The sequence below is a fragment of the Ochlerotatus camptorhynchus genome, unplaced genomic scaffold, assembly GCF_037179485.1.
Source record: "Ochlerotatus camptorhynchus isolate MF236.1 unplaced genomic scaffold, CSIRO-AGI_Acam_v1.1 ptg000114l, whole genome shotgun sequence".
Taxonomy (NCBI): Eukaryota; Metazoa; Arthropoda; class Insecta; order Diptera; family Culicidae; genus Ochlerotatus; species Ochlerotatus camptorhynchus.
Window position 1 is genome coordinate 3,231,531 of NW_027040604.1, and position 19,880 is coordinate 3,251,410.

Sequence of the window (19,880 nt, forward strand, 5' to 3'; positions counted from 1 at the left end):
TTTAAGACGTATAATTACGTCTTTCGGCAACATATTGCGGGTGCAATTTAATAAAACCAAAATCGACCAACCGCGCTACGAAAAGTGGTCAGGTTTTGACAAATTATAACTCTGTCAATAGCGAATGGATTTTAATTCTAAACAAGCCAATCGATTGGGAATTTTTCTACAAATCTGCTAAAATGAACACTTTATCAATTTTCAATTGGTCACTATTGAAAATAACACTAATTACAACTGTTGCACCGATTGCCTGCAAAAAGCGCTTTCCCTAACACTGATTTAAAAATCGACTTTCATCCGGTCTCGCCGAACGATGCTTATTCAATCACCGTGTGTGGTGGGGTCCGGTCGGTCGTCATCAGCAGCAGCAGCAGTGCTTTCGGCGCGTGGCGTTGAACATTGTTTTCCAGTACACAACGAAAGGCACACCGTTACTACTGATCGCATTCAGTAGCTCTTCGTGAGTCACTGTGGGCCATCTATGCCAAGCGCATCACCCTCGTTCCAAATATCATACAGCTCACCAGCCACATCTGTGTTGAACACCCTAATAGCTCAGCATTACTCAACCATCACGACAAAACGGCTCTGGAGGAACACCATAAATTATTATTGTTTAAGAGATAATTGTCATTGTAAGTTCGCACGCCTTGCTGCCCACCACATCACCCAAATACACCAGTTAGTTATTCTAGCAATGAATTTTGTGCGATTTATTTTCTTTCGCAACATATGGAAGTTGTAAGTAAATTTATTAAAAAAAAAATTGCCTTCCCTTTCGACGACTGTAGTTAGACGCTTCCGGAAACTGCAATATGCACGTTTTAAAATGTTTCGATCCATAGATGTCATCACTGCCTTGATTTTAGCTTTTAGCGACTTAAGTGTGGTGTGAGGGGTTCTATTGGTATCCCGTTGGACGACGCCCTTTACAAAATAATCCAACGGATTGATATCGGGACTGCTTGGGGGCCAAATTTCTTCCTCCCAAATTTACGAAATATTTTCCGTAAGCCATTTCTGTGCTTTATTAGCAGTATGAGTAAGTGCTCCGTCTTATCACTTTCCCAAGCCTTTTTTAATATTATACACTGTTCTTTCAGACACATTTACCGATCGAATTATTTCTTTCATGCATACTCCGGCGCGCAACAAAGACACAACGGCTGACAGATTGCTCTCTTGTTTCGACATCTTTACGTTTACTCAACATTGTTTGTTTAAATCTTACACCTAACAGTATAAGCTATCCAGTGCTGCCAAATATATCTAAATCATGATGCACAAGCATGAGAAATTACTATTTGAAATTTACTGCAAAAATTCGTCACGCACCCTGTAGATAAAATTTATAAATAGCTGATTTTTAGCGATAGGCCCAACCTTAGATCCATAGGTCAACATTGGAGCCATTTCCCCTACATAAAAATTCTCTCAATGACCGAATACCAGAAACACTTCGAACGAAGGTAAGATTGTCTCCAGGACATTAGAAAAAAACATAAATTTTATATGATTGATCACGAATATCTCGCGATTGGAAAATTTTAGCAAGAAATTCCTCCAATCAATTTTTGCTCTTTTTTATTATCTATTGAATAAACTGAAAATTCCATGCGTTTTGTCATCAGAAAACTAGGCGTTTTCGTGATGAGAAAAATTGGTTTCCCTAACACAGTCGCCGAATATTGATACCGAGCACGTAATCCTACGTCAAATCTACGGTCGTATATTGGATACAACCTCTTATTTTTTTCTTGACTTCATGAAGAGCATCATTGCTATTATCGTTCATGGCTTTTGTTTGCTTATGATGACGAGCGTCTTGATTTTAAAAGAGAGTTTACGTGAGCTAATGCAAAAAGGAAGATTTTTTTGTTTCATTTACACAAACATTAATGAGAAACACCGTTAGAGAAAAAAATAGCTTGCCGACGGAGAGACGTTGTCAGCGCCAATACGCTTCGTGCGACATCATTAGAGCATATTCAAATACTCTTCGTGAGGATCAAAGCATGAGCATCGCGTTGATGCGAAAAACCATTCGCATCGCCATGAAGACTAAAGATGTATTCAGATCTAAGCGTACATTAGCGGAGCGGAGCAAAATTTGCGTTGAAATGAGAGAGACAACTGGTACTCTTCTCCCTCTCTTAACTTCGCAAAATCTCGCTCCGCGTGTGAAATATCGCTCAGATCTGAAAACACCTTAAAGCATACGAAGAACGCTCTCCACCGCTTGCGATGCGAACGACGAAGAGAAGAAGAGCACGCAGCCCGAAGGTTTGAGTGGTGCATCGGCACTCACACTCCTCACTCACCGAGCATTCTTTTTTTTTTCTTTGTGTTGTCCTTATTTTGGACGGCTAAGACCGCTCACGGTCCATCTCGCCACACACCGAGCATTCTTTACGATTTGTTTTTATGTGGGCATCCACATAATTCAAGAGTTTTGCTGAGATACCGTCGCATACGATGAACGAATATAAGAGAAATGAAGCGAATATCAGTAACCTTAATCGAAAATGTTCTCAACTTCTACGAGGATTCTTCATCTGCTTCCAAGATTCATAATTATTACTTTTACACATTCTCTCCATTCATCCAGGATCGTAGAGCATCTATGTCCTTCTCCAACGTTCAGAAATGACCCTGAACCTTTCCTATGAGTTTCGAAACAATGATCCCAAAGCTTCCAGTAAGTTCATAAGTCAAACCCAAGTTTTAAAAAGTATGCTGAACGTCTTAAATACTACCTGAGTTATAATTAAATTCCATAAATTGCTACAAATTTGGAAGAATTTCTATAAAGGTCCTTGAACTTAAACAATAATAGCTGCACTATGAAGTTTTGCGATGTTCTCCGGAGTGCTACGTATGCAATTCTCATGTCAAAGAGCGTTGAATTCCTATTAATTTCACCCCGTCTGTAAAGCTCTCTGGACTTCTAACAGTTTCGTTGAAGTAATGAAATTGGGTTCTTAGCGGAATGCTTAAATAAAACAGCAAAAAAGATTATCTTCCATTTAATTCCACTTAAATAATGTTGATATCCATGACCGATACGTATTTCGACTACAATGTGCAGTCTTCATCAGTGTCATTCCCACTAAAGACTTAACAAAAACCTAAGCCCCTTAAGTACTCATCCCTAGGTAAAAATTTAAAGTCACAGTTTCGTTGATTTTCTGCGGAATTTTTTAAAGTTCTTCAAACATTCCCGAATTTTCACCGAATTTCCTAATCGATTTCAAGTTCATTAAACTGAATAATTAATGAAGTTTTGCAGATTAAACAAAATTCTCTTAACTACAATTAGGTTCCCCAAACTTTTAAAAGCATTCAAATTCATAGACTTCAAAGGCCTTCAAGAAGCATCGTAGAGAATAAATTCAGAGAAAATTGAAGAAATTGAGGGAAAAGCTTATAAATCTGGGAAGCTCATAAAAGTTTGGGCAGCTTCTTTTAATTTAAGAAATTTTTTTATTTTTATTAAATTTCAAAAATGTTCATTTAACTTCAATGTTCTGAAAAGTTTAATGGACTTAAAATAAAGACTGTATTCGAAAAAAGTGAGACACATTGATTAGTTTGTAACTTTTTAGCGTGTGGGTAAAAATCGATGAAATTTTGACTGAAACTAGCTTAGAGTGTAATGTTTACGCTGGCAGAATTTCATCACAATCTGTCAAGTGGTTATCGAGATGGCACCGGAGCAAGAGCAGATCCGCCAAAAAATCTTGTGCTCCACAAGCTTGCAAATGCTCATTACAGCTAAAATGCTATTTTTCGGATTTATGATGCTATGAGATATTTTAATGATAATTCTTATTTACAAGATGCAAGAAAAGAAACTAAAGTGTGTGTATGATTCAAAAACTAGCATTTTAGCTGTAATGAGCAATTGCAAGCCTGGTGCTCCGTCGTGGAAAATCCGACTGCGTCCGACAGATGGATCGGGAAACACCTGGGAATCCGACGATTTCCCCGGTGGTGAAGTCATTCTAGGAGACCCAGACGACCCAGCGCCAGAAAACTGAAGACAGCTGACCCGGTGAAGGTGTTGAGTCTGTTTAAGCGTCGGCCTAATCTTTTGATCCGTGATGCGGTGAAGTAGGCGGATGTTTCCATTTGGTTTGTCCAGAAAACGAGGAAACGTGCCGGCATCCACGTATACAGGGTCCGGAAGGCACCGACCCGGACAAACAAAACACGGTGGCCACAACTCGCACCAGAAAGCTATATCGGGAGTAGCTGATGAAACGGAGGTGCGCCGTGATGGACGACGAGACACAGAGCAGTTGCCGGAGCAGGAGTTTTACGTTGCCACATAACGGTTGGCCGTTCCTGAGGAGTTAAGTAAAAAGAAGGTGGACAAATTCACTAAAAGTTCTTGCATACTTAAATTTTTTCGCCGAGATTCCAACAGCCGAGTTGTTCTGCAATTTATTTTGCTGAGATTCAGTAAAACAATTGCCGAGACTCAGCTAACAAATAACATTTTGCTGAGATATCAGCTAACAAACAGATATTTTGCAGAGATATCAGCAAAATTTACTGCCGAAGTAATCGGCTGTTGGAGATTTTACCGAGCTAGATTAAGTGTGTGGTTTGGCAGGCCACCTGTGGGTGCGGCAAGATGAGCCAGCCGTACATCACAACGGGTACTATCAACGGGAAAATCTATCGGGACGAGTGCTTCCAGAAGCGCCTTCTACACTTTCTGCGGTCTCAAGGAGGCGAGACGCTGTTTTGGCCGGATTTGACTTCATGCCACTGTTAGACTGATGCCTCTGTACCAAAGACGTCAACTTACGGAACTCGCCCGATTGAGAAGTTTTGGGCTCTCATGAAGGGCACACTTCGTAAAACACCTACGGTGTTGGAGACCGAGCAGCCTTTGAAAAAAAAAACAGTTGGTAAAAGTATCAAAAGAAGTTGGCCCCACCATTGCCGAAAACCTTATGAGCTACAGAAACTTTCTTCATATGAACCATAGACAAATAGTCGTCGGTGAAATCACAATATAGATCCTTCAATGTGCTATTCGACGTGAACCGACGCTTAAGCCCATAGAAACGTTTTAGAGTGCTGGTTCTTGAATCTCCAAGCTGCTGAATCACAGCTTCCTTTTTTGGGAGGGTAACTACAAATCTACCATCCTGATCCCGTGTGGAAGTTTGCTCGAAGATTTCTTCGCACATAGATTCCTCTACAGATAGCGTGTTTCTGTTGTTGCAGGATTCCAGTTCCCAAAATTTGGTCATTGTTCCTGAATATCGAGTCCACAGTCCACGATGATATTGAAGAACTTCTGCAGCAGCATCCAGATTCCGTTACAACCGTACTTTTGGACCGATTCGTCAATCGCAAAGTATTGGTTAGCATCTCCACCATCTCGCTGGCAAATTACGTCGCCAACCGGGTGTCGGAAATCCAGCACATAACCAAGAACCGTGGTATAGATTGAGTCTTTTTCTTTCGTTTTCCATAGTCTTCGAGTGATACAACTTTCGACTTGGCAGAAAAGTAATCGATCCGTCAGTGGCAACGCAGCGGAAAAACAAGCATGCTCCATAGGCTACTTGCGAGGCATCGCAGAAACCATGTACTTCTAAAGTGGCTAGGTCTTGAGTGAAGGAAACCCATCGAGGTACAGTGAGTGTTCTGGCAACACGGACCGTTCCACCTCGCGATCGGCCGAAGTATAAGTAACGGGTGTGAGAAAGAGAGATGAGATAGTTAGAAGCTGATCTGACGGAAGTCGTGCAGAGGAGAAGTAAACAAATTGAAAATAATGGCTGAAGTTCAATTTCTTTGTCAATTGAGATTTAGAGTGTGTTTTGTTGGAAAAGGGTAAAATTTTGGTGCATTTTTTTGGAATTTAAAATAATTAAACGACTGCAGTTTAATACACCAGGTTAGTTCAACATACAAAGATTGAAACACGTTTAGAACGAAAAAAATAAATTACAGTTTTTTACGACACAAAGAGGAGGTTAGTCGATGATAGACGAATCGACAAGATAGATTGGCAGATAGGTACAACATGCAGAAAACGTTGAAAATAAATCAAATTAATGCGCGTTAATTGTGTCAGGCATAGTATTGGAAGCGAGATTGGAAAGTTTAGAGGTGGAAAACAAACTAAAATTGTGAGTAATACGAACACTAAAATTCATGAAAACACTGTACTAATTTCAATGACTTTCTCATAAAAATTGCAATGTGATTTACCTGCAAGAGAAGGTTGATTCAAGAACGGTTTCTTTTATTCGGTCCGAACAGTGAGTGTGTCCAAAGCCATTAGATTACGTTGATATTCCAACCAGAAACTCTGCAGATCCTAAGGTAACAGTCGTCCCAGTCGCATTTTTCCTTCCATAGCCTTTGTAGGAATATTTTAGCTTGGAACACTATAGGATCAATCAAACCGAGTGGATCGAAAATCTGCGTTCTTCCAATTAAGGAAAACGCACCCTCTATCGAAGAGAATTAGTTTTCATCGCTGGTGCTTCGGCACCGCGGAGGCCTTCACTACGGAGGCCTCCGCTTCCCGGTTAAGTAGTTTTATAATAATTTATTGCAAAACAATTAGTTTCCCATACTTTTTCTCTTAAGCACTTTAAAGTGGTCCCGCAAATTCAGATCGTAACCAAAATCGTTAAAATTTAGCACACTTATAGTATTGAGGCCCCTCTACCAAGAAAAAACGACCACTGGAGAGCAGGGGTTTGTGATCATCCACCATACAAATAAATTAAAAAAAAAAACTCTGTTCAGCATGACATATGTAGTAAAACATAACTACTCTAGGTGACGCTCGTTCAACTTCATACTATGTGTAACTATAAATTTCAAACGTCACTCCACCCAACCGTTGCCATGGGAATGTTCTATGGCAGTTACATTATAAATTCTAAATGATCCACGACACACCGCAAACACACTTATCCCTCATTCTGACGAGGCAGCTTTTGTACGCGTTTGGCTTCATATACATATAGGTACATTATGTTTTCCACCACTAAATCATGTCACTTTCCATAGCTAATTCGTTTTCCATTTTGCTTTATTTCGCCCTTATCAAACCAAATACCAACGAAACAGTTCCGCCGGTTGGTGAACGACCTGTACATCGGTGGCTACACCATCTCGCTCGTAACGCTCATCGTATCGCTGTGTGTCTTCTTTAGCTTTAGGTAAGTTTGTGGGTGGAAAAATGTCGTTTTTAAAACTTCAATCTCGTTACGGTGAGTTACATGCTTATTAGACTTGGGATTGATAAGCGGGAAAAAGTATTTTTTTTCTAGATTTTCTGTCTGAGATCATTAGTCGAACAACATTGGGGGAGGTTATTACTTTATTTGATACCTGGAAACCTTTTGAATGGGATGTCGTTTCCAATTATAAATGCGACGACCGGGATAAATGGGAACGTTGTATTCTTTTTCACCGCCTACCCTTGACTAATGATTACGGTGGATTACAATAATCAGATTAATCCTTTGGTCCGTTTAGCGGCAATCAATAAATTAGCTACCCACTAAAAACGACCATTTAAACATGAACCCTAAATGTGCTTTTATTACATCACTGCCGACGTTACAACCGCTACGACGCGACGGTTAAACCAGGGCGCATTTGCATGGGGAAGGTAAATGGGCCCCCAAAGCGTCGTTCAGGGCAAAAACTGTTGCTCATCTTCAGATGCTGGTTTAGAGTACCCCGAAGATTTGGAAAGATCCTGCATTACGCATATATAAATATATGTTGTATACATAAAACCAGGATCAAAGCAGGCGGAGAAGGCGGTCATAAATTTTCAATGCTTGCTTCGATTGCTTCTGCCCGAATATCGCCTGTTGGGGGGTCGAAGTGGTATCTACCTAGTGGCAGTCATGCAGTTACGGCTACAAATCCCAACGGTACCTCCACCAAATTTGTCGAGGTTGAATTTCGAATTACGATGAAAATTTATCGTACCGTTATACCGTCTATGTAAGAAAGATGTTTCCACATGGATGTTTCGATTCACATTCAGAAGATTTGAAAACACGTTATTATCAATATTTGGATCGCTACTGTGCTCCTTCCTTCGAGAATCGATGTAAACACATATTCTGAATGCTCATGCAAAGCATCCCCACATGGGATACAACATTAACAAACTTTCTCTTTGCAAAAGTTCACTTCCAGTGTGAGCAATGGTTGTGTACAAGATTTCGCATCCCATCAGCAGGTGGTGAACAAAAAAAACGTCATCTGTCACATATGACGCTTCATTTTGCTCATTTATTACGTCGTTTTTTTCTCAGTGGATAGCGACGCAAAACTAACTCAATGAGTGATTTTGAAGTATTCCACTCATAGCATGCTATTTGCCGTTGTCATTTTACGCCATCTGCCACGATCATCAACACTTTGTTCGGATGTGTTGCTAGCCAACGAGTTTTTCCCTCCAATCACCCCTTACATGCCATATTGCCATGATAATGGTGCAATGAAATAGAATAACTTTCTGCGGTTCGACTTCTTACACTTTCTTCTGCTCCGTGTATTTCCCACAGGACTCTGAAATGTACTCGCATACGCATTCACATCAACTTGTTCATCTCGTTGGCGCTGAGCTGCTTCTTTTGGATCGTCTGGTACAAGTTCGTCGTCGAAGATCCGGATGTGACCAACAAGGGTGGGGTAAGTGCGACATACAAAATACAAAACATTCCTTGCCACACTGAAAATATGTATTCGTTAATTCTCTTACGCTCGTGTCGTAAAAATGGGTTTCGTAGATAAAACACATTTTTCGTAAATTTTACGAAACATTCATATTGCCTGTCATCTGGAAAAATGTCAATTTTACGCCTTATTCGTATAATACATGAAGTGAATTTCGCACGGACCAGTAAACTGCTGTTCTTCTTGTATTCTAAGGTGCCTGTTCATATTTGTGTTGGTCCTGTTGCTGATGGCGATAATGTGCTGAGTTGTGTGTGTTGAAAAGCTGTTGCTACTGTTATCGTCTCATATTTTTTGTTGCTGATGTGAATGCTGATGGCCATGAAGGTGGAATCGCCAAGTTGATGTTGTAGATGGGATACCAATAGCGGATTGACTTTAAGGGAAGGGAATGTAGGCTGGTTGCCTCCTAAGTGAATTGATTCTTCAGGATCCGTTGGCATTAGTATGAGTTTTTCGTCAACAATAATGTGGAGCGATACAATTAAGTGCGATCATAAGAAATGCCTTCGTACATGCAACGATAACCAGGACGATAATTTAGTGCCGTTTCAGGGAAAATAATTCGAAGCAACTGACAGCCACAGTATTCTATTAAAGCTGATAATCTGATGCCAAATGCCAATTTTTCTCTGAATCTTTAATATTCACGGGGTATTCAATTCTGCCACCTTAATCTGCGTCGAGTGCTTTTGGTGTGCCGAAAGCTGTGCCTACACTGTGCCGAATGAGCTGAAATATGTCAATCAAGGCGTCAATATATGAGTTTGGCAACCATGAATTTATAATAACTGTTGTGCTTGATTATGTTAACAACCGTTTGTCGGTAGATAATTTTCCGACTGTTTGTAATTGATTGATTGAAGTTTTGGCTATGCTGTCTGGCGAGTTAAAACCGTAGTTTTTGTATTTGTATTTGTATTTAAAATAATTCATCTGACAAGTTAGTCTTAGTGAATAAAGTTAAAGCTAATTTAATACCTAATCCGAATGCTAAACGTCCAGTTGGTTCATTGAACTCGAAAAGCTCTTCGACAGCCGTAAACGCACGAATAAACGCTGAGATTGGTTCGTTGTTCCCAAACATGGTTCGGTGAAGAGATCTGCTCGGCACACGATAGTTCAACACTGCAAGCAATTCGGGGGCATCAGTTTCACCATTCAACAGCTTAGCAATAAGCAACGATTGCTGTACTTTCCGTCGTTGATCCAGTGTGTCTAAGCCCAACAGTCGGCATCTATCAGGATACGGCGGCAAGTTGTCAGGATCACTCCACGGCAAGTTTCTCAGTGCCGGACGAATGAACCGTTTCTGAACCCGTTCGATCCTTAGACATCACGTGACATGGTGAGGATGCCAAACGACGGACGCATTGTCCAAAAGTGAACGGACAAGTGCACATTACCATGACTTCCAACAATGTGGGTCCGGAAAATCCTTCGCAATGATCGCTGAACGGTGTAAATCAAAAGTCATTTCACTGGTAACTCTGGTAATAATGACCATGTGGTGAAACGTGATTATCTGACATTTTTCCACGCTAATAGTCAGTTTGTTTCTCTGGCACCAATCGGCAAACAAAGTCATCGAATTTTGCAGAAGCACAATGTACAGCTTTAAATCCTTTTGACTCAATTTGACTCGTTTGAATCCTTAGCCCAGAACCAAGGCAGCATCGTTGAAGAACAGTATAAACAGCAACGGTCCGAGATTACTACTTTGTGGAACTCCAGACTAGTTTGAAAACAGCGAAGATACCCAATCCTCAATCTTCACTCGAAGTACATGCTCTGTAAGGTAGGATTCCAACCAAAAAACCAATTGCATAGAAACTTCAAGATGAGATAACTTGTGTAGCAGTATGTTATGATCAATTTTATCGAACGCCGCCTTCAGGTCGGTATAAATTACATCGACTTGCGCTTTTTCCTCCATACTCGTTATGCACTTCGACGTAAAATTCAACAAATTGGTGGTAACCGATCGTCCGGGCATGAATCCGTATTGATCAGTGGCTATGTCACTTTTTGTGGCATCGGGAATATCTCCACCCGCTATAATCTCAAACAATTTCGAGACAGCTGAGAGACTCGTGATTCCCCTATAGTTAACAACAACCACGTTTGAAAATGGGTGTCATAAACGATTGCTTCCAAATGCGAAGGAATCTTGCTTGCTGAAGTGAGCGATTGAAGATATCACTTAACGGTTGTGATATTATAACTGCAGGTAAACCGTCAGGACCAGGGACAAACGAACGCTTCAGCTTATTTGCAGCCAATGAGACCATTTCTGGATTTACAGCAAATAGCCCAATCTCAACCAAACCAGCGGGAGTATCACAGGTGGCTTCATCGATTTCCAAGTTTGAGGTGGGATTCGTCTCGAATACGGATGCAAAATGCTTGGCGAACAACTGGCATGACTCTGTAGCTGACGCTGTAGTCGATTCGTTCAGATAGACATTCGTTGGGATCACTGCACTTTTCCGTTTGGAGTTAACAAAGCGCCAAAACCACGTGGATTACTTCTCAGACCCGTTTGAACACGCAATACGTATGATTTGTAGAGAGTGGCATTCAAAAACCGGTACGCATTGCTGGCTGACGTGTCAAGTTTTTTGGTTGATCCATAAACTCCCTAAACATCAGACCGTTGGAACAATTTTCTGCATTGAGGGCTTGCGCTTTTAGAGTTGAAATCCAGACAGATAAAGCTAGAATACTGTATCGGACGGCAGGTGCGATGAAAGGAACGGCAAGATCCTCCAAATTCATCGCCTTTGTACCTTTGTTTGCAGTTGGTCAAATAGTTTGACTGCCCAGCGTTTCGACTGTTTTTGGCAGCCTTCCTCAGGGGAAATTTAATAACGATTGAATTAATTTCCCCCGAGGAAGGATGCAACAATCAGCCAAAACGTTGGTCAGTTAAAAAATTACGGTCTGAACTCGCCAGACTGCATAGCCGAATCTCTAATAGTTTTATTTAATTTAATGCTGATGTAAGTACTATATTCCTTTAAAACTACGAACTCAATTGAAACAATGCTTTTTGTCTCCGATTTTGCAAAGCATGTCTTAATGACATGATATCATTCTCCCGAACCTTGGTGATTGTCTGGAAGACCGCGAAGGCAACGCGTCTGTACACAGTATACGACATGATACGTAGCGTCCCGATGTGACATATATGATTATTCTGCAAACACTACTACCTATGCACACCTTATGTGAGCATACCTTCTATATGATATACTTTGATGAATAAACGTCATTATTCTCGCGTATCTTACATGGTGTCAGAAGTAGCACAGATAAACAGACATAACACATTGAATATTTCTCACTGTAAAACATCGTCGCTAAAACATTACCGCCATCTGTTGAATACACTGTGGTGGGTAGTACGCTGAACAGATGGCGGTAGTGTGTATATGTCAAACGCAAGGGAATTGACTATGCGCGCCACAGGTGGCGGTAGTACCAACTACGATACTTTTAAATTGACCGTTAAATGCTTGTTCGATGAACAACTTACGAGTGTTATGTCTGTTTGTCTGTGGAAGTAGGGTATCCGCGTCCCAGAATAATTTGATCAGTTTTAGCAAGAATACGAAGAAAAAAAACAGAAAAGATACCACACAGGAGCAGTCAGTAAAGTGAAATATGCAGGACCACACGCACGAGATACTAAAGTGAATTTCCGAAAAAAAAAAAGGTGAATTTGCTGGAGGAAAATGGCGGCAGCGGGACTGAAACCTCCCAAATCGCTAGTCTTGGGTGACAATATGGCGGTTCAGTGGAAGGGATGGATCCGGCAATTCGATTGGTTTTCCACAGCAACACAGTTGTCAGATAAACCAGCGGCTGTACAAGCGGCTACATTGATGAGCGCAATTGGCGATGACTGCATCCGGATTTTCGATACGTTTGGATTGAGACCAGAAGAAGAAAATGATTTGGCAGTGCTACGGGCTAAGTTTGAGGAGTATTTCACTCCAAAATCGTGTATAACCTACGAACGCTACAACTTCAACAAATTGGTTCAGAACGATGAAGAACCATTTGATTGTTTTGTTACGCGAGTGCGTTAGCAGGCCAAGAAGTGTTCCTTTAGCGTGTTGCACGACTCGTTAGTGAAGGACAGAATCATCATCGGGGTGAATTATACCACTATCTACCACAGGTACCACAACTGTTGAACGATGACTTGACGCTACAAAAAGTGATTGATTTGTGCCGTAATCATGAGTTAACAACAATGCAGTCAAAAGTCATGTCGGCTGAAGAAAAAGTGGAAGTGGTAAAAGTAAAGTTTGTCCCAAACCTATGGGAAATTACATCTCCACTACGACAACTCCTAGCCAAAGATGTTGCCTGGTGTTGGGAATGTGAACAGGAACGTGCTTTTATGGAAATAAAGAGGCTGATGATGTGTCCTCCAGTGCTGACATTTTATGATGTTTGTGAGCCAGTTACGCTGTCTGTAGATGCCAGCTCAATGGGTCTCCTTCCCGATGATGCTGTTGATTTGCGTGGGCGACCCCCGGTTGGCGAGAAAAGGGCCTACAAATGTTTGTTTACAAAAAAGCATGTATGCCCTTTTCATATGTGTCTCTTGATTTGATGATCAGCTTGGCTTTATCGAGCATCGTTCTACAACAACGAACCTCAAGTGTTACGTCACCGCAGTGTCCCGCGAAGTAGAAGAGAGGTGGCAAGTTGAATTACAGAGTGGATATATTCGTACTTGTGTGATCGTACCGCATATGTTACGGTCAACTCGGCTCGATCCGGCACTATCAACATCATGTCTGGTGTACCCCAAGGAAGCGTTCTGGAACCACCAATTCTACTCGAAAAAAATGCAATACTTTCTTTTGCGTTTTTCTTTTTATTGCATGCGTAAAAATGGATGAAATTTTGAGTAAAACTATTTTAGAGTGTAATGTTTACATGTGCAAAATCTCTTAACAATCTGTCAAGTGGTTATCGAGATGGCTTCCAAGCAAGAAGAGCTTCGACAAAAAATCATGGGAGCGGTCGTGGAGCATCCATTCCCAGTCGCACAGGTGGATCGCGAAACAGTTTGGAATCGACAATTCGACCGTGTCCCGTGTGGTAAAATCGTCCAAGGAGATCCAGACGACCCAGCGGCGAGCTGGCAGCGGAAAAAAAGCGAAGACGACCGACCCCGTGAACGGCAAGGAAGGTGAGGGATTACTTCAAGCGCAATCCGAACCTTTCGATTCGGGACGTGGCCAAGAAGGTCAATTCTTCCGTCTGGTTCGTCCAGCAGACAATGAGCGGGCCGGATTTCATGTCTTCAAGGTAAGGAAGGCCGATAAACAGAATACGGTGGCCAAATCCCGCACCAGGAAGCTGTACCGCGAGTGGTTGGTGCAGCCGAAATGCATCGTAATGGACGACGAGACGTACATTAAAGCGAACGCCAAGCAGATTCCCGACCTGGAGTTTTTGTCGGCAAGTCGACAAATTTCCCAAGAAGTACTTAGTGCGGCAGGCGATCTGTTGGTGCAGCAAATTCAGCAAGCCGTACATAACGACCGGCACCATCAACGGCCAAAAATATAAAGAAGAATGCCTCCAGAAGCGCCTGCTGTCCTTCCCACGGTCCCACGAAGGTGACACTCTATTTTGGCCGGATCTGGCATCGTGCCATTACGCAAAACCGGTGATGAGCCAACGATGTTGTTTTTGTGCCGAAGTAGGCAAATCCGCCAAACTCGCCAGAATTTCGCCCAATAGAAAAATTCTGGGTGATTATGAAAGGCAAGCTCCGGAAAAAAGGGAAGGTCTTCAAAAACGATAAGGATTTGAAGAAAAGGTGGATGAAAGTGTGTAAGAAAGATGGCGCAAGTGTTGAATAGGATTTGATGGGTACCATTAAGTCCAAGGTGCGAGCATTTAGCCTAGGAGAGGAGGTTGGATAAATTAATGTTGCAAAAACATAGCTAATATGTGTTTATTTAATCCCGGAGTGTTTCAAAAATATCCGACTTAAAATGAATTTGTGGTGATCATTTCTGGCTGTTGCATTTTTTTTTTCGAGTACAGTCTTTATTCAACATTTTTATCAAAGATCTGTGTTTGCTACTTTCCTCGTTCAAGCTTTCATTCGGTGATGACCTAAAAATGTATCGTGGCATAGCTTCTCTTCTGGAATGTACTGCCAAACAAGAAGATATTGATACTGCTGGTGTGTAAATTATTACCTTCGGCCGCTGCAATTACCCCATATGGAAACAGCATCATTGGAACGTGTGTCTTTCATCTGCGATCTCGGAGTTACCATCGACTTGGTGCTCAGATTCAACGAACACGTGAGCATTACGACTGCCAATGTGCTGGGACTCATCCGTCGCGACGCTTCTGAGTTCCCCGACATCCACGCTTTAAAAACGCTCTACTGCTCGTTGGTTTGTAGCATTCTGAAGTACGCAGCTCCGATTTGGTCCCCTTATTTTGTAGCTCATGTTTTTATGATAAAACTGGTACAGAAGCGGTTCTTACGTTTTGCACTGAGACAACATCCCTGGAACGAACCGATCAATCTTTCTCCTTTTTCCGACCGATGCAAGCTCGGTCAGACGTTTCGGCGAGTAACGTTGAATCGGTTATTTGTCAGCGATGTCATTGGAGGATCTTTTGACTTGTCCTGGACTTCTCGCACAGATTCCGCTAAACATTCCTCCCCGACGGTTTCGGAGCTCAGCTTTAATAGCAGTCCCATCCCATACCACAGAACAAACAACGGCTTCAACGACCCTTTCGATTCGTGTCTTTGCGTGTTCAATGTTGTTTGTGACGAATTTGATTTTAACTTGACTAAAAACGTTTTTAGAAATAGGATTAGTAGTAATCTCTACATGCAAAGTGATTTTATGTTACTTCATATGCGAAGTTTGTGATTTTCAGAGTTGGTTGGAAATGCTAGCTTTAGTGTGAAAATTTATTAGCTAGAGAATGGTCTTAGAAGAGGGTAGGTAGATAGTTCCGTTAGAGTACGGTAGTATGCAAATTGAATAGAAAATGAGCGAAGGGTCATAATGCGGCAGTACAAGTTAAACGCAAGTGTACGATGTACGAAGAGATTTGAAGTATGTCTTCAAATCTTCAGGCAAAAAAGTGCCCGTTTGACTTGCTCATATGCTGTCTGCGGCTGTGGAATAGTTCTAGCGACGTTTCATCACTACCTAAAGCCCCACGTTAACGAAAGCATTTCCAGTCGATGGTGTGTTATAGGGCAATTCTTCTATACCATGAATAGTATCTATAGTTGGTATTGAGTTGGTCCTATCGTCATGACCAACTTAGTCATCTTAGAGAGAAAGCAGTGGGGTGGTTTTCGGTTGTTGCTGTACCATCGTCAGCATTCATGACGGCTACTCCCGCCTTGAGTTGTTACATCCAAATTTTTTTTTTGTGTTACTTCATACGCAAAGTTTGCGACTTTCAGAGTTGGTTGAAAATGCTGTCTAACATGAAGTGTGCATGCAGAAAGATGCCTCTATTTTGAGTTTGATATTTGCTTTTCAACTATCAAAATGGCGTCCAAGCAAGAGGCTGTCGAAGTTCGCTAATAAATATATGGTTTGGCAGACTGTTAATAATTGTGGCTTGAAAAGCGACATTTTCATTGCAACCGGAACCGTCAACCAGGAAATTTACCTGAACGAGTGTCTGAAAAAAACGTCTGCTGCCTTTCCTGAAGCAACACGATTGTTCCGTGCTGTTTAAGCTAGATTTGGCATCCTGCAATTACGGGAAAAAGGCCATGGAGTGGTATGCCGCCAACAACGTGCAGGAGGTGCCCAAGGACAACAAACCTCTAAACACGATAGAGCTCCGCCCAATCGAAAAATATTGGGCCATCGTCAAGCGGAACCTGAAGAAGATCCAACAACTGTTAGAAGCGAGAAGCAGTTTAAGACAAACTGGCGTTCTGCGGCGAACAAACTAGACGAGATGGCTGTACAGAATCTGATAGCAGGAGTTAAACGAAAGGCCTGACAATTTGGATACGGTGAACGGAAGCTTAGTTGCATATTTTTTCTGTATTTTATACTAATTGAACTTGAAAAAAATATATTTTGATTTTGACCAAAGTTTGATCGTAGCACCTGTTCGAATCGAATAAAACAAACCGTTCTTGAATCAACCTTTTCTTACAGGTAGATCAAACTGCAATTTTTATGAGAAAGTCTTTGCATATAGTACAGTTTTTTTCATGAGTTTTAGTGTTAGTATTACTCACAATTTTATTTTGTTTTCCTCCTCTAAATTTTTTCTTGTCTTTCCAATCTCGCTTCCAATACTATGCCTGACACAATTAAGCGCATTAATTTTATTTATTTTCAACGTTTTCTGCATGTTTTACCTGTCTGCCGATCCGTCTATCATCGACTAGGCTCCTCTCTGTGTCGTAAAAACTGATATTTATTTATTTCGTTCTAAACGTGTTTCAATCTTTGTATGTTGAACCAACCTGGTGTATTAAACTGCAGTCGTTTAATTATGTTCACTTCCTAAAAAAAAAAACTCACCGGAATTTCACCTTTTCCGACAAAACACGCTCTAAATCTCAATCGACAAAGAAACTAAACTTCAACCTTTATTTTCAATTTGTTTACTTCTCCTCTGCATGACATCGGTCAGATCAGCTTCTAACTATCTTTTTTCTCTTTCTTACCCGTCACTTCTACTTCACGTTTCATCGGCCAAACCTCTTCTCGCCTCATCGGCCGATCGCGAGGCGGAACGGTCCGTGTTGCCAGAACAACACCCATTATCTAACATACAGCATTGTGGCTATGATAAATCATTCACTACTACAATCACAACAACATGCAATTCTTGACACTCACACAAAGTTCCATAATTATAATTTATTTATTTTTCTTACGTAGGATTATTTTCTTTTATCTGCAATTGGACGGAAACAATTAAATAATACGTAATGGTCGTTACCACCTAAAACCAGTAAACCATATTTCAGATCATTTTGATTGCAACTCAATGAAAACCTTTACTCACAGCGTACATCAACGAAAAGTCAATGACATATAATCCACTGTTGATGATTTTACTACTCCGGTGCAATAACTCCAAACTAAATGCTACAGCCTGAAAATATCATGAAATTTCAAGCCATTTAACTCCTCAGGATGTAGATTTTACGGCCTACTTTTTCATCAAACTCCACATAAAATCTTTCACTCGCCATATCTTCCACCATGCGGCCAGTTTTCTCACCCTGTAATTATATAAAAATCGATCATCAATCCATTTGCATTAATTTCGTAGAAAAATTCCATACCCGTTTTGTAAAAATCGCCGCACTCGACGTCAGGTAACTAAACTGAAAAAAGTAAAATATGGCCAAATACATAACCGGTCCATACGTTGAATAGGACGGAAGTTGGTTTTTGCGAAGCTCAGTAACCGTAGCAACGTACGCTATGAATACACCGGTTATGATGATTGTAAACCCTTTCACAACCATGGCCACCAGTGGAACGTCGTGTAATTTCATAAAGTTCAAAACCATTTCGCTAGCTTTGCCATGCCAAAACACCAAATTGTGTAGCTCGGTCAAAAGATTGACGTAAACCAGATGCTTCTTTTTCGGATTCAACCTCCAGTAGTGGTCATTGTGTTCGAAATCTTTCAACCTCTGGTGTACGAGTAGAAATCTACGGTTGATTAATCGATAATAATGCGCACCCAAGTAGGCAGCAGCTATGAACATATTTGTCATGGAGGCTTGTACAGAGTAAATTAATGAATTGTAGACCCCATCGATCAGCCAAGCCATTTGCTGTTCTTGAAATCCCTGGATTATACGAATACTGCCACCACCAATGAAGCTAACTCCGTCCACGGCAACCATTTTGAAGAGCAAACTTAATAGAAGCTTCCGATCGTAATTTTCCGTGCATTTTGTTCGGAGAGTGTACCACAATCTCACACAACTGTTCAGTAGGCCTTGAATACTGGTCGCAGATACGAGCACTGTCGAGATTGTTACAATCGGTCCAATGTATGCAGTGCAGAAGGAGGCACCCAGCAAAAAGAAATTGTAATGTGGATATAACACATGCAAATACCGAAAAAGGTCTATATAGAAGCGTCCAATTAGAACTGCGTAGGTCAATAAGAAGATCACAGAGTAGCCAAATAGGAAGATGGATAGGACGAATTGTTTTTTGGAATCCTGATACCAGTAGGGGAACAATCCAAGCAACCGCAGAATTGCAATGAAGATACGAAATGTCAACTTGAATACAACGTTTATAACCTGCTTCATGACTGACGCTTCGAGCGATGACTTGACTTGAATACCAGTGCCACTGGAAGACGGTTTCGAAGCACACGGCTGGTGATTGATCCTAAGTGCTCATTAGGAGGGCGTATTCAGTGACAATGTTTTGACAAGCTAATAGCGAATTAGCAGCGCCGGTGGTGTAGTGGTAAGCGTGATTGCATCTCAAAGGGCCTGGGTTCAATCCCAGTCGGCGTCGTCGGGATTTTTTTGATAAAATCTCTGATCTCGCCTTCCTTCGGAAGGGAAGCAAAGCCGTTGGTCCCCGGTCCATGAGTTGATGGGTCGATAGGTAGGGTCCAGGTATGGGATAATTGGAACTCAGTACGGAAAAAAGATCGACGGGATACAAACCAAGGAAAAAAATAATTAATAGCTAATTGGTTTTTGATTCAGTTCCAACCCGTACGAACTTGAATTTTTTGTCGTCAGTCCGAAACTTAACCCGAGCCAAGTTACAAAAACAAGCGATCCACCTGACGTTTGCTAGAAAACAAGCAGACCCTATCCCAATCCAGGGAAAATAAATTCGTCATAATCATCACATGGCAAAGGTAAGTGGCATTATTCACTCAGCAAGTTTGGCTCTGGCTCAGTCAACAATACTATAGGAATTGAAAAGGTACGTAGGGATGCCAATGATTCATTTTTTCCTAAAGCATGGCCCATTTAGAATTGGAACAAACATGTGTGGCTATTACAGTGATCCCTAGTGGACGGATTTGAAGCCTTTGACATCTACCTATCCACAAAACAATAACATGTTTTTCGCTACGCAAATCCAATGTAT

General features: G+C 41.3%; 1 protein-coding gene across 1 annotated transcript in view; it reads left to right on the top strand.

The window, feature by feature from the left end:
- Positions 1-19,880, top strand: part of LOC135699763 (calcitonin gene-related peptide type 1 receptor-like) — a 199,363-nt gene that overhangs the window by 133,922 nt on the left and 45,561 nt on the right. The window contains exons 5-6 of the mRNA XM_065220083.1: positions 7,114-7,205; positions 8,574-8,700. Coding sequence (XP_065076155.1) covers positions 7,114-7,205; positions 8,574-8,700 — 219 coding nt within the window. The remainder of the gene's footprint in view (positions 1-7,113; positions 7,206-8,573; positions 8,701-19,880) is intronic.